Below are 17,300 nucleotides of genomic sequence, written 5' to 3' on the forward strand. Positions count from 1 at the left end.
GAAGTACAGAGGGCCTTGGAAGGTGTATCAGCAGAGTGAACTCGTAAATACTGTAGCCTTGGCCTTTTTCCCTCACCTCGTGAGCCCCTGGGCCAACTCAAGCGTACAAGCAGGTTGTCTGTCAATGTGTAGTGACCTTAGAAACTGGGACTCGTACAACTGGTCTTGTTCCCTCAAATTCTACTCCAATTCTTATTTGACAAACCTTTCGGATACAAAGCAATTCTTTTGACATCTTTTTTGGAAGAAAATGCCCTCTGGCTCTGCTGTGGCAGAGGTGAAACTGTGAGAAGCGTAACCAGGACTAAAGTTACTATTGGTACTAATGGAATGACCCCTGATAAGACAGGCATTTTTGTTGGAGACTGTGAATATATCAAAGCTTGTAGAATTACTGATGCAAACCAGACTCTGGAAAGTTACCTTTTCTTAGTTTTTCTTTTTCACAATATTTTGCTTTTCCTATTATTCATGTGACGTCTCTGACTTTAAAATTTCCAAGGGTTCCAGTTTTTGGACGTTCTTTACACTAGAGGAGCTCCTTGGTAGCTCCTGTGCTGTGTGAACCTTCAGGCTGCTGGTCTTGAGGCTCCAGACCTTCTCCCACCTCCTGAGAGCATTAACTGCTTGAGGTTTTTGTCACTAACTGAGCTACCAGCATTCTTTACTCCAGTGTTGCCTGACAGTGCTTTTAGGATTGTAGTAAATCTGATTTTTTTATCTTCCTAGATTTGTTATATCTCAGGGTATAAAGGAACTTTTTTAGGCCAAATTCCCTCTGAAGGCCAACAGTTAAGAAATAAGGAAAGAATGTTTGCTGCTTTAGCCATAACAAGTTAATTCCTGTTGCAATGTAGAATAGATAGTCTTAAAACAAACTTCAGGATACATGATTTTCCTTACCAACTATCCATCTACAACAAGTAAACATTTCTGAAACTCACTTTTTTTTTCAGATTTATTTATTTGAAATCAGTGACAGAGTGAAGGGGGAAAAGACAGATAGAGAAAAATTTTCATCCACTGGTTTACTCCCTAAATGACCGGAACAGGTAGGTCATGGCCAGGCTGAAGTCAGGAACTGGGAATTTGGTCTCTCACATGGGTGACAGGGGCCCAAATACTTGGTCCATCTTCTACTTCCTTCCCAGATGCATTAGCAGAAGGCTGGATCAGATCACAAAAGGAAAAGCCAGGACTTGAACTGACACTGTAGTAGGGGATACTGATATCACAAGCAGTGGCTTAACCTGCTGCATTACAATGCAGGCCCCACTTTTTTACTTTTAAAACTTAAAAATTAGGGGTGAGTGTTGTGGCACAGTGGGTTTAAATCACCTCTTGGGATCAAGTACTGCCTCCACTTCTGATCCAGCTTCCTGCTAATGCACCTGGGAGGCAGTGAATGATGACCCAAGTACTTTGGGTTCCTGCCACCCAAATGGAGACCCAGATGGAGCTCCCTCCCAGCTCATGGCTTTGGCCTGACCCAGTGCCAGCTGTTGCGGGCATTTGGGAAATAAACCAGTGAATGGAAGATCTCTTTGTCCCTCTCTCACTCTGCCTTTCAAATTAAAAAAAAAAAAATTCTTTAGAATTTAAAAAATTATATTGCGTAGTATCCAAAGTTCCTTCAGTCTCCAAATTCTTACCATTTAGTATTATTGTTTCTGTCATATCAGTAACTTGGGGGAAAGTTGTCTGGAAGTTGTTAATCCTTCTGATGTGTTTAATCTTTTTTGTCTCTAGTTGATTAAAGTAGCGTTTGATGAAGAAGTCAGTCCAGAAGTAGTAGAGATCTTTAAGAAACAGCTAATGAAGTTCCGTTATCCTCAGTCCATTTTCAGCACCTTTGCTTTTGCCACTGGACAAACAACCCCACAAATAATTTTACCCAAGCAGAAAGAAAAGAACACTTCTTTCCGGTAAGATAAAGTGCAGGTCTCTTAATTTTAGCCCTCTCATAATTGATTATCAGAGAAAGTAGTTTATCTTTTGTGTCAGGGTATAAGTGATTGCTCTCTTTGTTCACCATTCTGTCAAGCCCATTAGGCCATACTATGGAACAGCAGCATTGTAACAGGTTTCAAGATCTGAAAGCCTGAAGAGGCTTTGACTATCATGTCTATTGCTCACAATTCATGTATTTTGCTTAAGATTTACTTGTTTATTTGAAAGTCAGAGTTAAGAAAGACAAAGAGAGAGAAAAAGATCTTCCACCCGCTGGTTCACTCCCCAGATGGCCCCAACAGCCAACAGCTGAGTGAGGCTAAAGCCAGGAGCCAGAAGCTTTGTCTGGGTCTCTCAAATTAGTACAGGGGCCCAAACACTTAGGCCATCTTCCGCTACTTTTCCCAGGCCATTAGTAGGGAGCTGGATCAGAAGTGGAACAGCCAACATAAAAACTGGTACTCATATGGCACGCCAGTGTTACAGGCAGCAGCTTTACCCACAATACCACAATGCCGGCCCTTCACAATGCATTTTTACAATAGAAAATTATGTTTTCTCTTTTCCCCATATTGATCAATTTCTAACTGCATTTGAATAATAATCTATTCAGATTTTATTAATATCCATGCTTAATAGTTTTGCTTTGATCTAGAGACAGAAAACTTTATAATTGTGAATAATTTCAAACAGAGAAAATTGACAGTAGTACTACCAAGAATTCTGTGTATCTTTTATTCAAATTAACCAGTGGGTTTTTTTTGTTTGTTTGTTTGTTTTGTTTTTTTGTTTTTTGACAGGCAGAGTGGACAGTGAGAGAGAGAGACAGAGAGAAAGGTCTTCCTTTGCCGTTGGTTCACCCTCCAATGGCCGCCGCGGCCAGCGCGCTGCGGCCGGCGCACCGCGCTGATCTGATGGAGGGAGCCAGTAGCCAGGTGCTTTTCCTGGTCTCCCATGGGGTACAGGGCCCAAGCACCTGGGCCATCCTCCACTGCACTCCCTGGCCACAGCAGAGAGCTGGCCAACCAGTGGTTTTTATTTTGGTCTATTTGATTTATTATTCTTATATATATATTTTTTTTTCAAAAAGTTGTGGAAAATGGAATTAAAAGGTAATATGGGGGCAGGCTTTTGACCTAGCTTTTAAGATGCCAGTTGGGATACCTGCATCCCATGTCAGAATATCTGAGTTCAAGCCCCAGCTCTGGCTCCCAGTTCCAGTGTCCTGCTTAAGCAGACCCTCTGGGGAGCAGTGATAGCTCAGGTATTCAGGTCCTTGCCACCCACATGAGAGAACAGGGTTGACCAGCTCCCAACATCAGCCTCGGCCAGCCTCAGCCACTGCTAACACTTAAGGAATAAACCAGCAGATAGGAGTTCTCTGTCTCACTTTGTCTCTGTGTCTCTCAAATAATGAATCACATTTTTTTTTCCTGAACCATTTGAGTTACATTTGAAATGCTCCCTTATCCTTAAATTCATAGGTATATGTTCCCTAAGAACAAGGATCACATGTGGGGAGCAACTGGGAGCAACTCGGACTAGACTGTTACTGGAATTAAGACTTATTCTATGCATCTGCTCTCCCACAATATGGCGCTGGGAGAGGAGGAAACAGCTTCTACACAGCTGCCTCCAGTTCAACCAATAAACAGCAGGACCTGCTCCTGATTGGAGGAGAGCAGCGTACTCGGCGTGTGGGTAGCAGAGTTGGGATTGGTGGAAGAGGACTATAAAGGAGGAGAGAGACAACATGTACCAGGAACATCTATCTGAAGGAACACCTGTGCAGCCCCCGAGAGAGCCGGCCGGCGGTGTGCCGCTCCCTCGCGGAAGTGGGGAAAGTGGCAGGGGGAACCGCCCTTCCACGGAGGTGGAAGGGACGGTAGCCAACCCGGGAAGAACCAGCAGCTAACCCAGGAAGGGCTGAGCAGACGAAAGAACAACGCAGGGTCCTGTGTCGTTCCTCCACGAAGAGGGGGAGCGACAATCACATCTTCTAAAACCTCAGTACAAAAATCAAAACCAGGAAATTTAATTGATACAAAATCCTTAGCCAACTCAGAGGCCATATTCACATTTTGCTGAGGACCCTTTATAACTATTTTTCTTTCTGTTCCAGAATCAAAATCAGGATCAGGCATTGAATTTAAAGTTTAAATTTTAAAGTTGTTATTATAAAATAATAATTGTTTTATAATTCTATTAGTATATATAGTGGAGAAAATTTGTCATTTACCATTACTCATCTTGAATTTAAGCATCTATCAATATAAATTATATATTAAGGAGAGAAAGCCTCGCAGACTTTGGATAAAAGGCTTTTCCTTTGCCTATAAGTGGTGTAGGTTGGGAATTTTGAAAGATTTGAGGTTCCATACAGTATGATATTTCTTGATTGCATAGCTAGCCTGCTGTATTACCTCATAAGCCAAGGAGACCATGAATACCCAAATATGATATGCTGGTACATGAATAGCTTCCTAAGGATTTACTTCAGTGAGCCAAGTATCTTGTCTTAGTACTGTAGACACACAGAGGAGTCTATGAGGTTCCTTTTCCCACCTTCAGTGGAGTGACATAGGACTGGCTCTGTGGCGTAGCTGGTAAAGCCACCACCTGCAATGCCAGCATCCCATATGGGCACCTGTTCCAGTCCTGGCTACTCCACTTCTGGTCCAGCTCCTTGCTAATGTGCCTGGGAAAGCAGCAGAACATGGCCCAAGTCCTTGAGCCCTTACACCCACATGGGAGACCTGGAAGAAGCTCCAGGCTGCTGGCTCTGGATCTGCCCAGCTCTGGCCGTTACAGCCATATGGGGAGTAAACCAGCAGATGGAAGACCTCTTCTTCTCGCTCCATCTCTCCTTCTCTCCCTCCCCTCTCCCTCTCCTTCCCCCTCTCCCTCCTCCTCTCCCTCCCTCTCCCTCCCTCTCCTTCCCCCTCTCCCTCTGCCTCTCCCTCTCCTTCCCCCTCTCTCTCCCTCTCCTTCCCCCTCTCCCTCTTCCTCTCCTTCCCCCTCTCTCCCTCTCCTTCCCCCTCTCCCTCTTCCTCTCCTTCCCCCTCTCCCTCCCTCTCCCTCCTCCTCCCTCCCTCTCCCTCCTCCTCCCTCCCTCCTCCTCTCCTTCCCTCTCTCCCTCCCTCTCCCTCCTCTCCCTCCTCTCCCTCCCTCTCCCTCTCCCCTCTCCCTCCCCCTCCCTCCCTCCCTCTCCCTCTCCCCTCTCCCTCCCTCACCTCTCCCTATTCCTCCCCCTCTCCCTCACCCTCTTCCTCACCCTCACCCTCCCTCTCTCCCCTCCCCCTCCCACTCTCCTCCCTCCCCCTCCCCCTCCCTCTCCCTCTCTAGCTCTGCCTCTGTAACACTGCCTTTCAAATAAATAAGTAAATCTTTTTTAAAAAATAACTTCATATGATGTTTCAGGCTTAGAAGCCTTCAGAAAAAATGTCAGTATCCGGTCTGTTGTGTAAAATTTTAAAATTTTAAGAATTGAAGTATGGACATTTGGCCTGGTGGTTTAAGTAGCCACATCCCATATCAGAGTGTCTGGATTCAATACTTAACTTCAGTTCCTAATTCCAGCTTCCTGGTAATGCAGATCCCAGGAGGCATTAGTGATGGCCCTAGTAGTTGCCTCCTGGCCACCCATGTGAGAAACCTGGATTGCCAACTGGCTCCTGGATGTAGCCCCAACCCTGGCTGTTGGAAACATTTGGGGAGTTAACCATTAGATGGGAGTGCTCCCTGTTTGTCTCTTTCCTCCCTCACACCATTTATATATTAATGTATGTGTGTGTGTGTGTGTGTGTATACACATCTTTCTCTCCTCCTCTCAAAATTAAAAAAAAATCACTTAAATTTTTTTAACAATTGCCTTGAGAGCTAGCTGGAGAAAAAAAATAAAAAAAAAATCCATTGAGTTTGTTGCATCTAAAGTGATTTACAATATGTTTAACTTGTGAAATATCAATATTTTATGATTCCCAGCAATTATCTGAAACATGTTACAGGAGTACACAGTGGGTTAAGCTGCTTGCTGTTTGGGATGCCCACATCCATATTGAAGTACCTGGAATTGAGTCCCACCTCCACTACCAATCCAGCTTGCTGCTAATGTGCTTCAGAGGCATCAGAAGATGATGCAAAGACTTGGTTCCCCACCACATATGTGGAAGACCCAAATGTAGTTTCAGGCCCCTGGCTTCAACATGGGCCAACACGAGCTGTTTCAGGCATTTTGGGAATGAACCACAGGACAGAGGATCAATCTCGATATCTCTCTCTGCCTTTCAAATAATTAAATAAAACTGTAAAACATGTTTGTATCTTTCAGGTTTACCATGCAGGAGACTAAAGATAAGGTCTGTTAAAACTGATGATAAAAGAATCCTTTTCACTTATTACCAAATTAGGGAAAAAAAAAAAACAGAACAACAGTTTTGATTGCTGTGGAAGAAAAGAGCACAATCTAGAGAATCTTATCAAAATCTTCACTTCCATCTAATTAGTCAGGGAATAGGCCCTGTTTAATTCTCTGAGTTACAACTACCGTGTGCCACATTTTCTGCCAGCAAAAAAAGGGTGAACTGTTTGAATAAAGTATTTTTAGCTCCAAGTGATTTACATCCTAGTTTACATTTAATTAAAGCTGAAGGATTCTCCATTTCTTATTTTTCTCCTCAAAGAGGAAATTGTATTACCATTTTTTTAAGGTTTATTTTACTTATTTGAAAAGCAGAGTAACAGAGAGAGAGAGATATCTGCTGGCTCACTCCCCAAATGGCTGCAACAGTCAGGGCTTGGCCAGGCTGAAGCCAGGAGCCAGAAAGTCCATCCAGGTCTCCCACATGGGTGGCAGGGATGCAAGTTCTTGGGCCGTCTTCCACTGCTTCCCCAGGTGTGTTGGTAGGAAGCTGGATAGGAATCAGACCAACCAGGACTCCACCCCATGCTCCAGTATGGGATCCAGTGTTGCAAGTGGCAGCTTAGCCAGCTGTACCACAGCCTGGTCCTGTATTATTCTTTTTCTGTAAGAGGCAGAATACCACCCATACACACCTAATGCATTTAAGAAATGAAGGTGTTGCCAACTATGATTGTCATATGACCTGTGAGTTAGTAGAAAGAGCTTGACTTAGTGGAAATATGGGCAGCAGACTGACTTTCCATATGGGAGGGCTTCTAAAGCATGATCGTGGAAACTGCAGAGGCAGTGCTATGATAAACAGAATGGGTTCAGGCATGCTTGACCAGAAAGCCAAACTCAGGATTTTAACTTCAGGGTAATAAGTAGTTTGTGTCCCACTTTAGGTTCATGTACTTTTTGCCTAAAGCAGTGTCTCGATGACAGACAAAGGCCTTTTATAGGAAATTAGTCCACTGCCATACCAAAAAAAAAAAAAAAAACTAAAGAAGCAGAGATTTAATGAAAGTCTGGACAATGGTAATGGTTGTGGAAATAGAGAAGAAACCATTTGAGCTATGTGGATGTCAAAAGTTTAAGTGGTGCCTTTATATTAAATTGATATTCTTTCTGGTTTTATTACTTATAGCACTTTCTCAAAAACAATAGTAAAAGGTGCCAAAAGGGCAGGAAAAATGACAATTGGGCGACAGTATTTATTGAAAAGGAGGACAGGGACAATTGTGGAAGAGAGAGTAAATCGTCCAGGATGGAATGAAGAAGATGACATTTCTGGTACGTAAGAATTCGTGCTTCCTTTATGGTTCAACTTCACTCTTTCTTCTTTATGAAACTAAGACATAGTTGATTTAAACCTTGACTCACAAATACCTAGATCGCATTGGAAGCTTGGAAGTACTTGTCAGCTTCTTGAAACTGGAAAATAATTATTTTTTCAATATTCCATTGTTCAGATAAGATTTTGTTAAATTATGCTTCCCCGTTACTAAATCTATATTTTGGCCATTTTGTGTGGGTCTCATAAAAGGGAAAAAGAAGGAAATGCCACTGCATGGGAAATTATAGAGAATATATACAGGTATAGGATAATTTACTGCATCTTACTCTTACAGAATAAGAGAAGAAGAACAGTGAGTATTTAAAGTTGAATATTTAGATTGTGGTAATTTGAGTTTTGGTGGGTATTCTTAAACAAAATGGAGACCTAAGATGAAGGAATTCTCAAGTAAAAACTACCAGCTAACTTCTTAAAAGGGAAAAAAACTACCAGCTAACTTCTTAAAAGGACAGAATTTTAAGATACTGCTCAGTTGGGAAGCTAGCTGTAAAAACCAACCAGTAGCAAAGTGTGTTCTTGAATGGTAGTTACCTATTCTTAACCCCAGTATTGAGTGTGCTATGTAATTAGCACCACAGAGAATGAGATCTAATGGGAAGCAGAGTGCCCTTCTACTCTGTTCCTTCTCAGGATCTTAGAGGCAGCAACTGCTGCTACTTACAACAACATTTTAGGGAAAAAAAAATCATCTTTAAGGAGCAGACTGGGTACAAAGTCTCCAGCTCAGTTTGCTAGGACAAAGAACCTCAGTGACTGAATGTAAGTACGCATGCCCTGTATGAGAATGTGTGCATACAAGCTTGTGTTTGGGGGCCATGAGAAGATCTACCATTACGTGCTGAAGTGACCATATGTTGGAATCCTGGCCTTCTCAGTCCTGGGTAAAACCATACAAGTACCAGTGCTACCCATCACTATTGACTCTTCAAGTTCAAAGCTTTCATGATTTCACAGGACAAAAACTAGTATTCTATGATAGTTGTTCCTCTGAGAGATCAAATTGAGTAATATTCTCTGCTCCTCTGAAAAAGAAATGCTTACTGGTATCTGATTATATTGTATTGTGAAGTTCACAAGTTAAAACACAGTTTTATATTTGTAGCAATACTAATGTTAGATTGTTCTTTCTCTTTAAATGGGAGAAAGCTATAGCATTCCCTTGCATATTAATTTGAGTATGTGTCTAAAAACTTCAAAAGTTTGATTTGACTTCTATCACCTTAAAAATAAATAAGAAAGTAAATTAGGACATTTTCCAACCTGGAATTTCTTTTAAATTAGAACACACAGTACAAATTAGGAATTTCATTTTTTAAATACTCCCTGAAATATTTGATTATTAAGTAAATTCTTCCACATCTAAAATATTCAGGGAGTCTGTAACCTGTGATTGCAAAACTGTGAGGGAATTTCCCGTGAACACCACTTCCTCCAGCAGAAATATTTCCAAGAAAAAGACTGTAATTTATATTGCTCTAAGAAAAGATTTTTTTCCTTCTGGTGACTTCTGATTAATCTAGAAATTCCTAATAAAAGTTTATGCTCTGAAAAATAGCTGAAACCTGGGTGATAAGATTGTATAGTGGGGCCGGCGCCGCGGCTCACTAGGCTAATCCTCCGCCTAGCGGCGCCGGCACACCAGGTTCTAGTCCCGGTTGGGGCGCCAGATTCTGTCCCGGTTGCCCCTCTTCCAGGCCAGCTCTCTGCTGTGGCCAGGGAGTGCAGTGGAGGATGGCCCAGGTGCTTGGGCCCTGTACCCCATGGGAGACCAGGAAAAGCACCTGGCTCCTGGCTCCTGCCATCGGATCAGCGCGGTGCGCTGGCCGCAGCGCACCAGCCGCGGCGGCCATTGGAGGGTGAACCAACGGCAAAGGAAGACCTTTCTCTCTGTCTCTCTCTCTCACTGTCCACTCTGCCTGTCAAAAAAAAAAAAAAAAAAAAAAGATTGTATAGTGATCATATTAAAGATAAACGTTACCAATAGGTTAGCTCTGACCAAGTGTGGGTATTTTTATAAGGTCCTAAATAGAGATCACTGTCTTCTGGCATAAATGAGCAAGCTTGATTGAAACAGAAAATATGGATGATTAATTCAAAATTATATTGTTTTTTAAATCATTTAAATGAGAGTTTTAGTTATTACTGATATTTCATCTCCTATTACTGTTTTCTGTTTATTTGAATATGGTTCTTCATTGATGTTATATGATTTATTTTATGATATACATAACAATCAAAAGCCCTAATATAAACCCCTCTTTGAGGATCCTTTCTAAAAAGTTTTTAACCTGTTATTTTGATCGCTTCTTCAAAACCTGTCTCTGTCATCAGTTTCAGATGAGAGTGAACTTCCCACAAGCACCACCTTGAAAGCCTCAGAGAAGTCTACAATGGAACAGTTAGTGGAAAAAGCTTGTTTTAGAGATTATCAGCGTTTAGGTTTGGGAACCATAAGTGGCAGCTCTTCTCGTTCTAAACCAGAGTATTTTCGAATCACTGCCTCCAACAGGATGTATTCACTATGCCGAAGGTAAGTCTGTTGGGGGGCGCTAAAATGAGAATTTCTTTCCTTTTTTCCCATTTGAGTCTTGAGTGAGCTGTTACTCACTAGAGACACATAAAAATGCCAGAAAATAAAAAATATCTCCAGGGATATGTTTATTTAAGATACTTGCTTACAGCATGAGCAAGCTGATCTTATCAGCATTCTCAGAAGAACAGCTACATCACTGAAAAGTGTTCTTGTTGAGTTAAAAGGCAAAAAAATCCAAGTTCTTTGTCCCCTTTATGAATTTCCCTTGGTTGCCTTTCTCTTTCCACTTTGCCCCTTTGCTAGCATGCCTACAGGGAACATACAGTAAGAATAGCAATTGCCCAAGCTGATGGGCAAGGTGAAACTATGCTTAAAGGCCAGAGGTCCACACACTTTTTCTGTAAAAGACCAGATAGTAAATATTTTCCGTATGTGAGCCATGGGTCTCTTGTTGAAACTACTTAACTCTTCCCCAGAAGCAATGTATAGACAGTAAGGAAATGAATGAGCATAGCCAGTTTGGGCCCACTGGCTATAATTTACAGGTCCAGGTATAGGCAAGGCTTTCTTTTATTGTCTAATTAGAATATTTTCAAAGGAATATTGCTTAAAAGAAACTACATGAACTCATTTTCTTTTTTATCCTTGTCATCTCTTACTGTTTTTCAAATGTTTCATGCTTAACCTATGTAAATATATATTTTCTAGAACTAAAAATGTTTAGTCACTTTGATTTCCAGATAAGTTGCTGTCTTTGCATTTATAAATTCCTGCTTTGATTAAATAGACCACTATAAATTGGAAGCCTTGTACATACTTTGTTTTTTTTTTTTTTTCTCCAAAGAAACCTTTTATTTAATAAGTACAACTTTAGGAATATAGTGATTCTCCCCACCATGCCCGCCCTCCCAATCTCAGTCCCATTCTCCATTAAGATTCATTTTCAATTAACTTTACAAACAGAAGACCAACTCTATACTAAGTAAAGATTTCAACAATTGACACACACACAAATGTTTGAGAACAAATTTTATAGTTAATTCTCATAATACAACTCATTGAGGACAAAGTCCTGCATGAGAAGTGCACAATGGTTCCTGTTGTTAATTTAACAATTAACACTCTTATGTATGATGTCAGTGATCACCCAAGGCTCTTGACATGAGCTGCCAAGGCTATGGAATCCACAATCTCTGTCAATATTTAGACAAGGCCATAAGCAAAATGGAAGTTCTCTCCCCCTTTCAGAGAAAAGTACATCCTTCTTTGATGGCCCCTTCTTTCCACTGGGATCTTGCTCACAGAGATCCTTCATGTAGGTTATTTGTTTGCCACAGTGTCTTGGCTTTCCATGCCTGAAATGCTCTCATGGGCTTTTCTACCAGATCAGAATGCCTTAAGGGCTCATTCTAAGTCCAGAGTGCTATTTAAAGTGATTATCATTCTATGAGTCTGCTCTGTGGACTGCTTCCCATGTTGGAACATTCTCTCCTTTTTAATTCTATTATTATTACCAGACCCTTGATCTTATTTATATAAACATTTTAACACTTAATCCTATCTATGTGATCACCTTAACACTTAATGTGCTCACTTTAACACTTTAAGATGGTATTTTTACCACCCAGTTTAATGGGATTTGGGGTCCTATGGCAAGTTTTTAAGCTGTACCCTTAGAAGTAAGTTCGTAGGAATATATGCAGGACTTTACAGCTTTACAGTTGCAGACTTCCTCTTACCTCTCTTATTCGCACTATTATTTTTTACTGAGATCTATTTTCAATTGGCTTTATACACATATGATTAATTCTATGTTAAGTAAAGAGTTCAACAAATAGATTGGAGAAAAGAAATAACAACTATTCCTCAACAATCAAGACAAGGATTATTCAAATCATTTTGATTTCTCTTTAAGAGCTTAATTTTGTGGAAGAAATTTTCTTTCATGTCATTAAGTATTTCATTAGTTCATACATTTGCTTCTGATTACCTCTAAGTAATCCTATGATCAATTTTTTGAATTCCATTTCTGGCATTTCTTCAATCTCATCATCTTTACAATCTAGTATTAAAGTGTTTTGTTCTTTTGGGGGCATCATGTTGTTTTCCTTATTCTTGTTTCTCGAATTGGTGCATTTGTGATTTGGCATTTGTGGTGGTTTCTTTGTTTTTTCCACTATGGTAGCTTTTATCTTTGGACTATGCATAGATTAGTGGAGTGTCTGCTTTCAGGGAATACCTAGAGGTATGTGGTGGCTGTGGCCAAGGAGTTCTGTTCTGTGCTCCAGGGTGAAGGGCATGTCTGCGGTAACACACCCAAGTTTGGTGCAATGAATCTCCTCTTTTTTTTTTTTTTTTTTTTTTTTTTTTTAATATGAGGAGAGGTTTGTTCTTGTCTGTTGGTGTAGACTCAGCTGAGTTCCTCTCCTCAAAGAAGCCCAGTGCCTGGATGCTAGCCCCAGTGGGTATATTATTTGTCCACTCTGCCACAAGGCTCTGTGCAGTCTTCATTGTAACTTCAAATTCCCCAGCAGTGTCACTTGTCAGGTAACCAGGGAGCACTGATCATGTGGAGCCTCCCTCAGTGACTGCCCAATGTCCCAGCCACACCCCAAGTCCTCCCACACAGCCTCGGTGTTTTCACAGTCCCAGTACACAACAAAGGATTCCCACACTCACGAGCACCCAGCCCCCTGTCTGTTCCCACCAACCCCAGGAGTCTCTGCTTGGCTGGTTGCTGGGCATGGACACGAGCTAGCACAGCTGTTACGTATGTCCAAAATGGCGCCTGCCCTCTATCAGCTTGTTACAGGATGCCATTGCAGTGTGATCAGGGAGAGAGAAAATGTGCACCCCGCTTTGTTTTTTCTACTCAAGTTTGGCAGGCGCACTGTCCCCCGTGGGGCTCCAAGCTGGATTCCCTCTAAGCACTTCCTGCAGCTTCTTTGCCAGTGGCTTGGGCTGCTGTAGTCTGATCTCACCTCACTCTCCAACACTGGTGTGGAGGCTCTCCCCTACTGGGGTCCTGAGTTGTGTGTGTCTTCGCCCTCCATTGTGTCCCTCCAATTTGCATGCAGTTTCTTCTGCTGTTTTCGCCCTAACTCTTCCCTGAGACTGTACTCTCTCCAATTTTTAAAACTATCTTCTAGTGTTGTACCTGAGCTAGTGCAAACAAAGGAGTATCACACATTGATAAAATTTGATGGTCCTTTATTGCAGGTGGCAGAGATTGGACTCATACCCTAAAGAACTCTTGACCCCAAAGTCCAAAGCAACAGTGTTTATAAAGGCAAAAACCACAAAATCGGAAGGGAAGTACATGGTTGCTAGGATCAGGGAGGAAAAATGGTTACTGGGGTCAAGCTAACCTAAAACCTATGTGAAACTAATATCAATTATAATCTTTTTTTAAGATTTATTTTATTTATTTGAAAGAGTTACAGAGAGAGGTAGAGAGAGGTCTTCCATCCACTGGTTCACTCCCCAGATGACACCTGATACAGAGGTTTATTTAGATTAGGTGAACCAAAAATGTATTTTGAATTGACTAAGTAGTTTAAATTTATGAGCAATCTTATTTCTATAAGTCAATTAAAAGAGCTCTTAATAAACATATAATAGACATATAATATGTACACATATAACACATAACATACATTACAGAATAGAACAATAAAACAGCCTTAATAACAGCTTTTTAAGATCTTTAACTGTTTAAATTACCAATTAATTAGATTGCTTTTTGTTTTTAGTAAACTGAAATAACCATATTTTTTTTAGTTGGAACTTGTTAAACTTTGACTTTATCTATTTGTAGAGCCATACCAAAGTACTGAATATAATAAAGGTAGGAAAAAGAAAGCCTTTGAAACCTAAAAGAGGACACGTTTAAACACAGAACCAACAATGTTTTAATTTTTATGAGCAGTAATTCTGATTTTTAGTGTTTAGAGGAAAATACAAAACTGCAAATGACAAAAGGCTTTAAATAGCCATGGTTAAAATTATAAAACTTATTAACCAACAAGAAGAGTCACTTGTTTACTCCACACAGTATTTTAGAAAGTACCTGTAGGGGCCGGCGCCATGGCTCGCTTGGTTAATCCTCTGCCTGCGGCGCCAGCATCTCATATGGGCGCCGGGTTCTAGTCTCGTTTGCTCCTCTTCCAGTACAGCTCTCTGCTGTGGCCCGGGAGTACAGTGGAGGATGGCCCAAGTGCTTGGACTCCTGCACCCGCATCGGAGACCAGGAGGAAGTACCTGGCTCCTGGCTTCAGATTGGCATAGTTCCGGCCGTAGCAGCCATTTGGGGAGTGAACCCACAGGAGGAAGACCTTTCTCTCTGTCTCTCACTCTCTCGCTGTCTAACTCTGTCTATCAAATAAAAAAGAAAGAAAGAAACAGGAGGCACAGTGCGTTGCTCATCAAAAAAAAAAAAAAAGAAAAGAAAAGAAAGAAAAAAAAAAGTACCTGTAAGATTTTGTTAAACATGTATCCCTTTTTAGTCCTCTGGACCTTTTTTTCATTAAGGCAACCATTGTGACTAATAATACAACAAAATTATTAGACTTTTGTAGCTTCTGGACATTTTTATGAGGAGTATTGATTTAGACCAGATTTTATTAGTGTTACAAAGTGATCATTTAAATGGTTTAGAATGAGTATATATTTAGCCAAACCAGCTTTTAACACAGCTGTTTTTAAGCAATCAGAATTTAAGGAGAGACAGAGAACATCAGTAGGATACAAAGTTGATGTTTCTTTGTCACTAAAATGGGAAATAAAATCCATAAATATGTAAGCACATGGAATCATCCCATAACTTGGAACAATTTTAACAGAGTCAGAACTAGGAAAGAGAAGAGAGCTTACTGGATCCAGTTAGAAAATTGCCAGAGTCATCAATTAAATAAAAACTATTAAAAGGAGATATTATTTTAATAGATTTTAAAGATTATTTTAAAATATTTACTAACATATATGTATTATAAAACCTCATTGTTTTAACAGAGAATCAGATTTTAATTAATAGCTTTTGTATCCAGAAAATTTTTCATTACCTTTTGTGACTTTCTCACACCTTTTGCAACTTAAACTTGTTTTTTTAATGTCTTCCTCCAACTTAAATCTTTTTTTTTTTAAAGATTCATTTATTTATTTGAAAATCAGATTACACAGAGAGAGGAGAGGCAGAGAGAGAGAGAGAGAGAGAGAGAGGTCTTCCATCCACTGGTTCACGCCCCAATTGGCCGTAATGGCTGGAGCTGTGCCAATCCAATCCCAAGAGCCAAGAGCTTCTTCCAAGTCTCCCACATGGGTGCAGGGGCCCAGTGACTTGGGCCATCTTCTGCTTTCCCAGGTCATAGCAGAGAGCTGGATGGAAAGAAAAGCAGCCGGGACTAGAACGGGCACCCACATGGGATGCCAGCACTTCAGGCCAGGGCGTCAACCTGCAGCACCACAGTGCCGGCCCCAAACCTGTTTTTTAAACCTCTTTCTTAACCTTCCTTACCAAGAACAGTTTTATACTTGTGACCCCTTTTTATCTGCTGATTTCTTGATTTATATTGAAATAATCCTTTAAAATCTGTAAATTGACATTTTTTAAAATAAGATAACATATCAAATTTTAATCTTTGTTACTTTTTAACTAGTCTTGAATTATTTTTTATATATGGACTCTTATGAAAACATTTTTGTTAGACACATTTATCTCATTTACCTTTACCCAATTTATATTTAGCAGTTACACCTAGTGACTTACAATGTTGTTATTATATCATATCTTTAACTGAATTAAGGTCAAAATTACATTTACATGGAATTTTAGTCTTTTTATAAAACTCCAGCTAGACATCACCGACATAAACCAAAGATTGAAAAATCCACATCAGAGCTGATCACCCATTGTTATTTTTCATCCAGATCTATAAAAACACAAGCCACAAAACTTTGCCACGTTACAAAGCAATTTTTAAGGCAGCAATCTTTCTAGATTTAAAAGAGAAATTTTTGAACATACACTGAAAAGGTGTCCCCTTAGACTGAGCAGAGCCCATGCTCAATGGAAGGGACAAAGAGACTCCAAAGACAAGGGAATAAAGGAGACAGGCAGGATAGGGAAAAAAATTTACCTCATGGGATTATGAATGCAGACAGTACATCAGAAAGTGGCCACAAAACAGGAACAGAAACCATTATATCCAGGAAAGGCATTTCTTTAACCAGACCTAGTCTCTAGAATGGAGACTGGATTGGCGTCTCGTTAGACCTCCAGTACCCAGAAGGCTCCACCAGAAAACAAGAGTCAACTTACCAGAGGACCCGAGGCCAATTGGTCAGTGAAGAGGTCGAATCGAGCCTCCCAGGTCAGTGAATTAGTACACAGGGCCCTGGGACATCATCAGGGGGCACCTTCCCTATGGCCAGAGCACCAACCTGGAAGGATTGGAGTGAGATCTTCCCAGAGGTGGTCTCTGGATCTCGCTGGGGCCTCCAAAATGTTGTACCTGAACAAGTGCAAACAATGGAGCACCACACATTGATAAAATTTGAAAGTCCTTTATTGCCATTGCTGGAGAGTGCGCTCATGCCCTAATGAACTCTCAACCCCGAAGCGCAAAGCAACACGGTTTGTAAAGACAAAAAACACAAAATTGGGAGGGGCATACATGGTTACCAGGGTCAAGCTAAAACCTATGTGAAACTAATATCAATTATAATCTTAACAAGACTAGTTATAATCTTAACAATTTCAATTATAATATTGACATTAATCCAGGTATTGGTTTAAATGATATGTAGAACATAGGCAAATTATGTTTTTATCATTAACCCAAGTGTAGCCTATCTGCCTCCAAGCTTGAGCGATCATGCTGGGGGTTTCTGTGCTTTGTCAAGTGTGATGCAGTTTTCCAGGTGTGATGTAGTGTACTGCTATTGTCCGAGTGTTTCATAGTTTCAGACCAGAGTCTCACAGTGGGCGGGGAGGGTGCTTTCTCAAGATGGAGTTTCAGGTGCTCCAAAATGGAGTCCCTAGTGTCAAGGTGTTACTTCAC

General features: G+C 40.8%; 1 protein-coding gene across 7 annotated transcripts in view; it reads left to right on the top strand.

Annotated features, from left to right (window-relative positions):
- Positions 1 to 17,300, top strand: part of SBF2 (SET binding factor 2) — a 523,890-nt gene that overhangs the window by 435,727 nt on the left and 70,863 nt on the right. For all 7 annotated transcript variants that reach the window (XM_070073459.1, XM_008266103.4, XM_002708809.5 and 4 more), the window contains 3 exons: positions 1,750 to 1,925; positions 7,500 to 7,645; positions 10,041 to 10,239. In XM_070073459.1, coding sequence (XP_069929560.1) covers positions 1,750 to 1,925; positions 7,500 to 7,645; positions 10,041 to 10,239 — 521 coding nt within the window. The remainder of the gene's footprint in view (positions 1 to 1,749; positions 1,926 to 7,499; positions 7,646 to 10,040; positions 10,240 to 17,300) is intronic.

Source organism: Oryctolagus cuniculus, chromosome 1 (genome assembly GCF_964237555.1).
Source record: "Oryctolagus cuniculus chromosome 1, mOryCun1.1, whole genome shotgun sequence".
NCBI lineage: Eukaryota > Metazoa > Chordata > Mammalia > Lagomorpha > Leporidae > Oryctolagus > Oryctolagus cuniculus.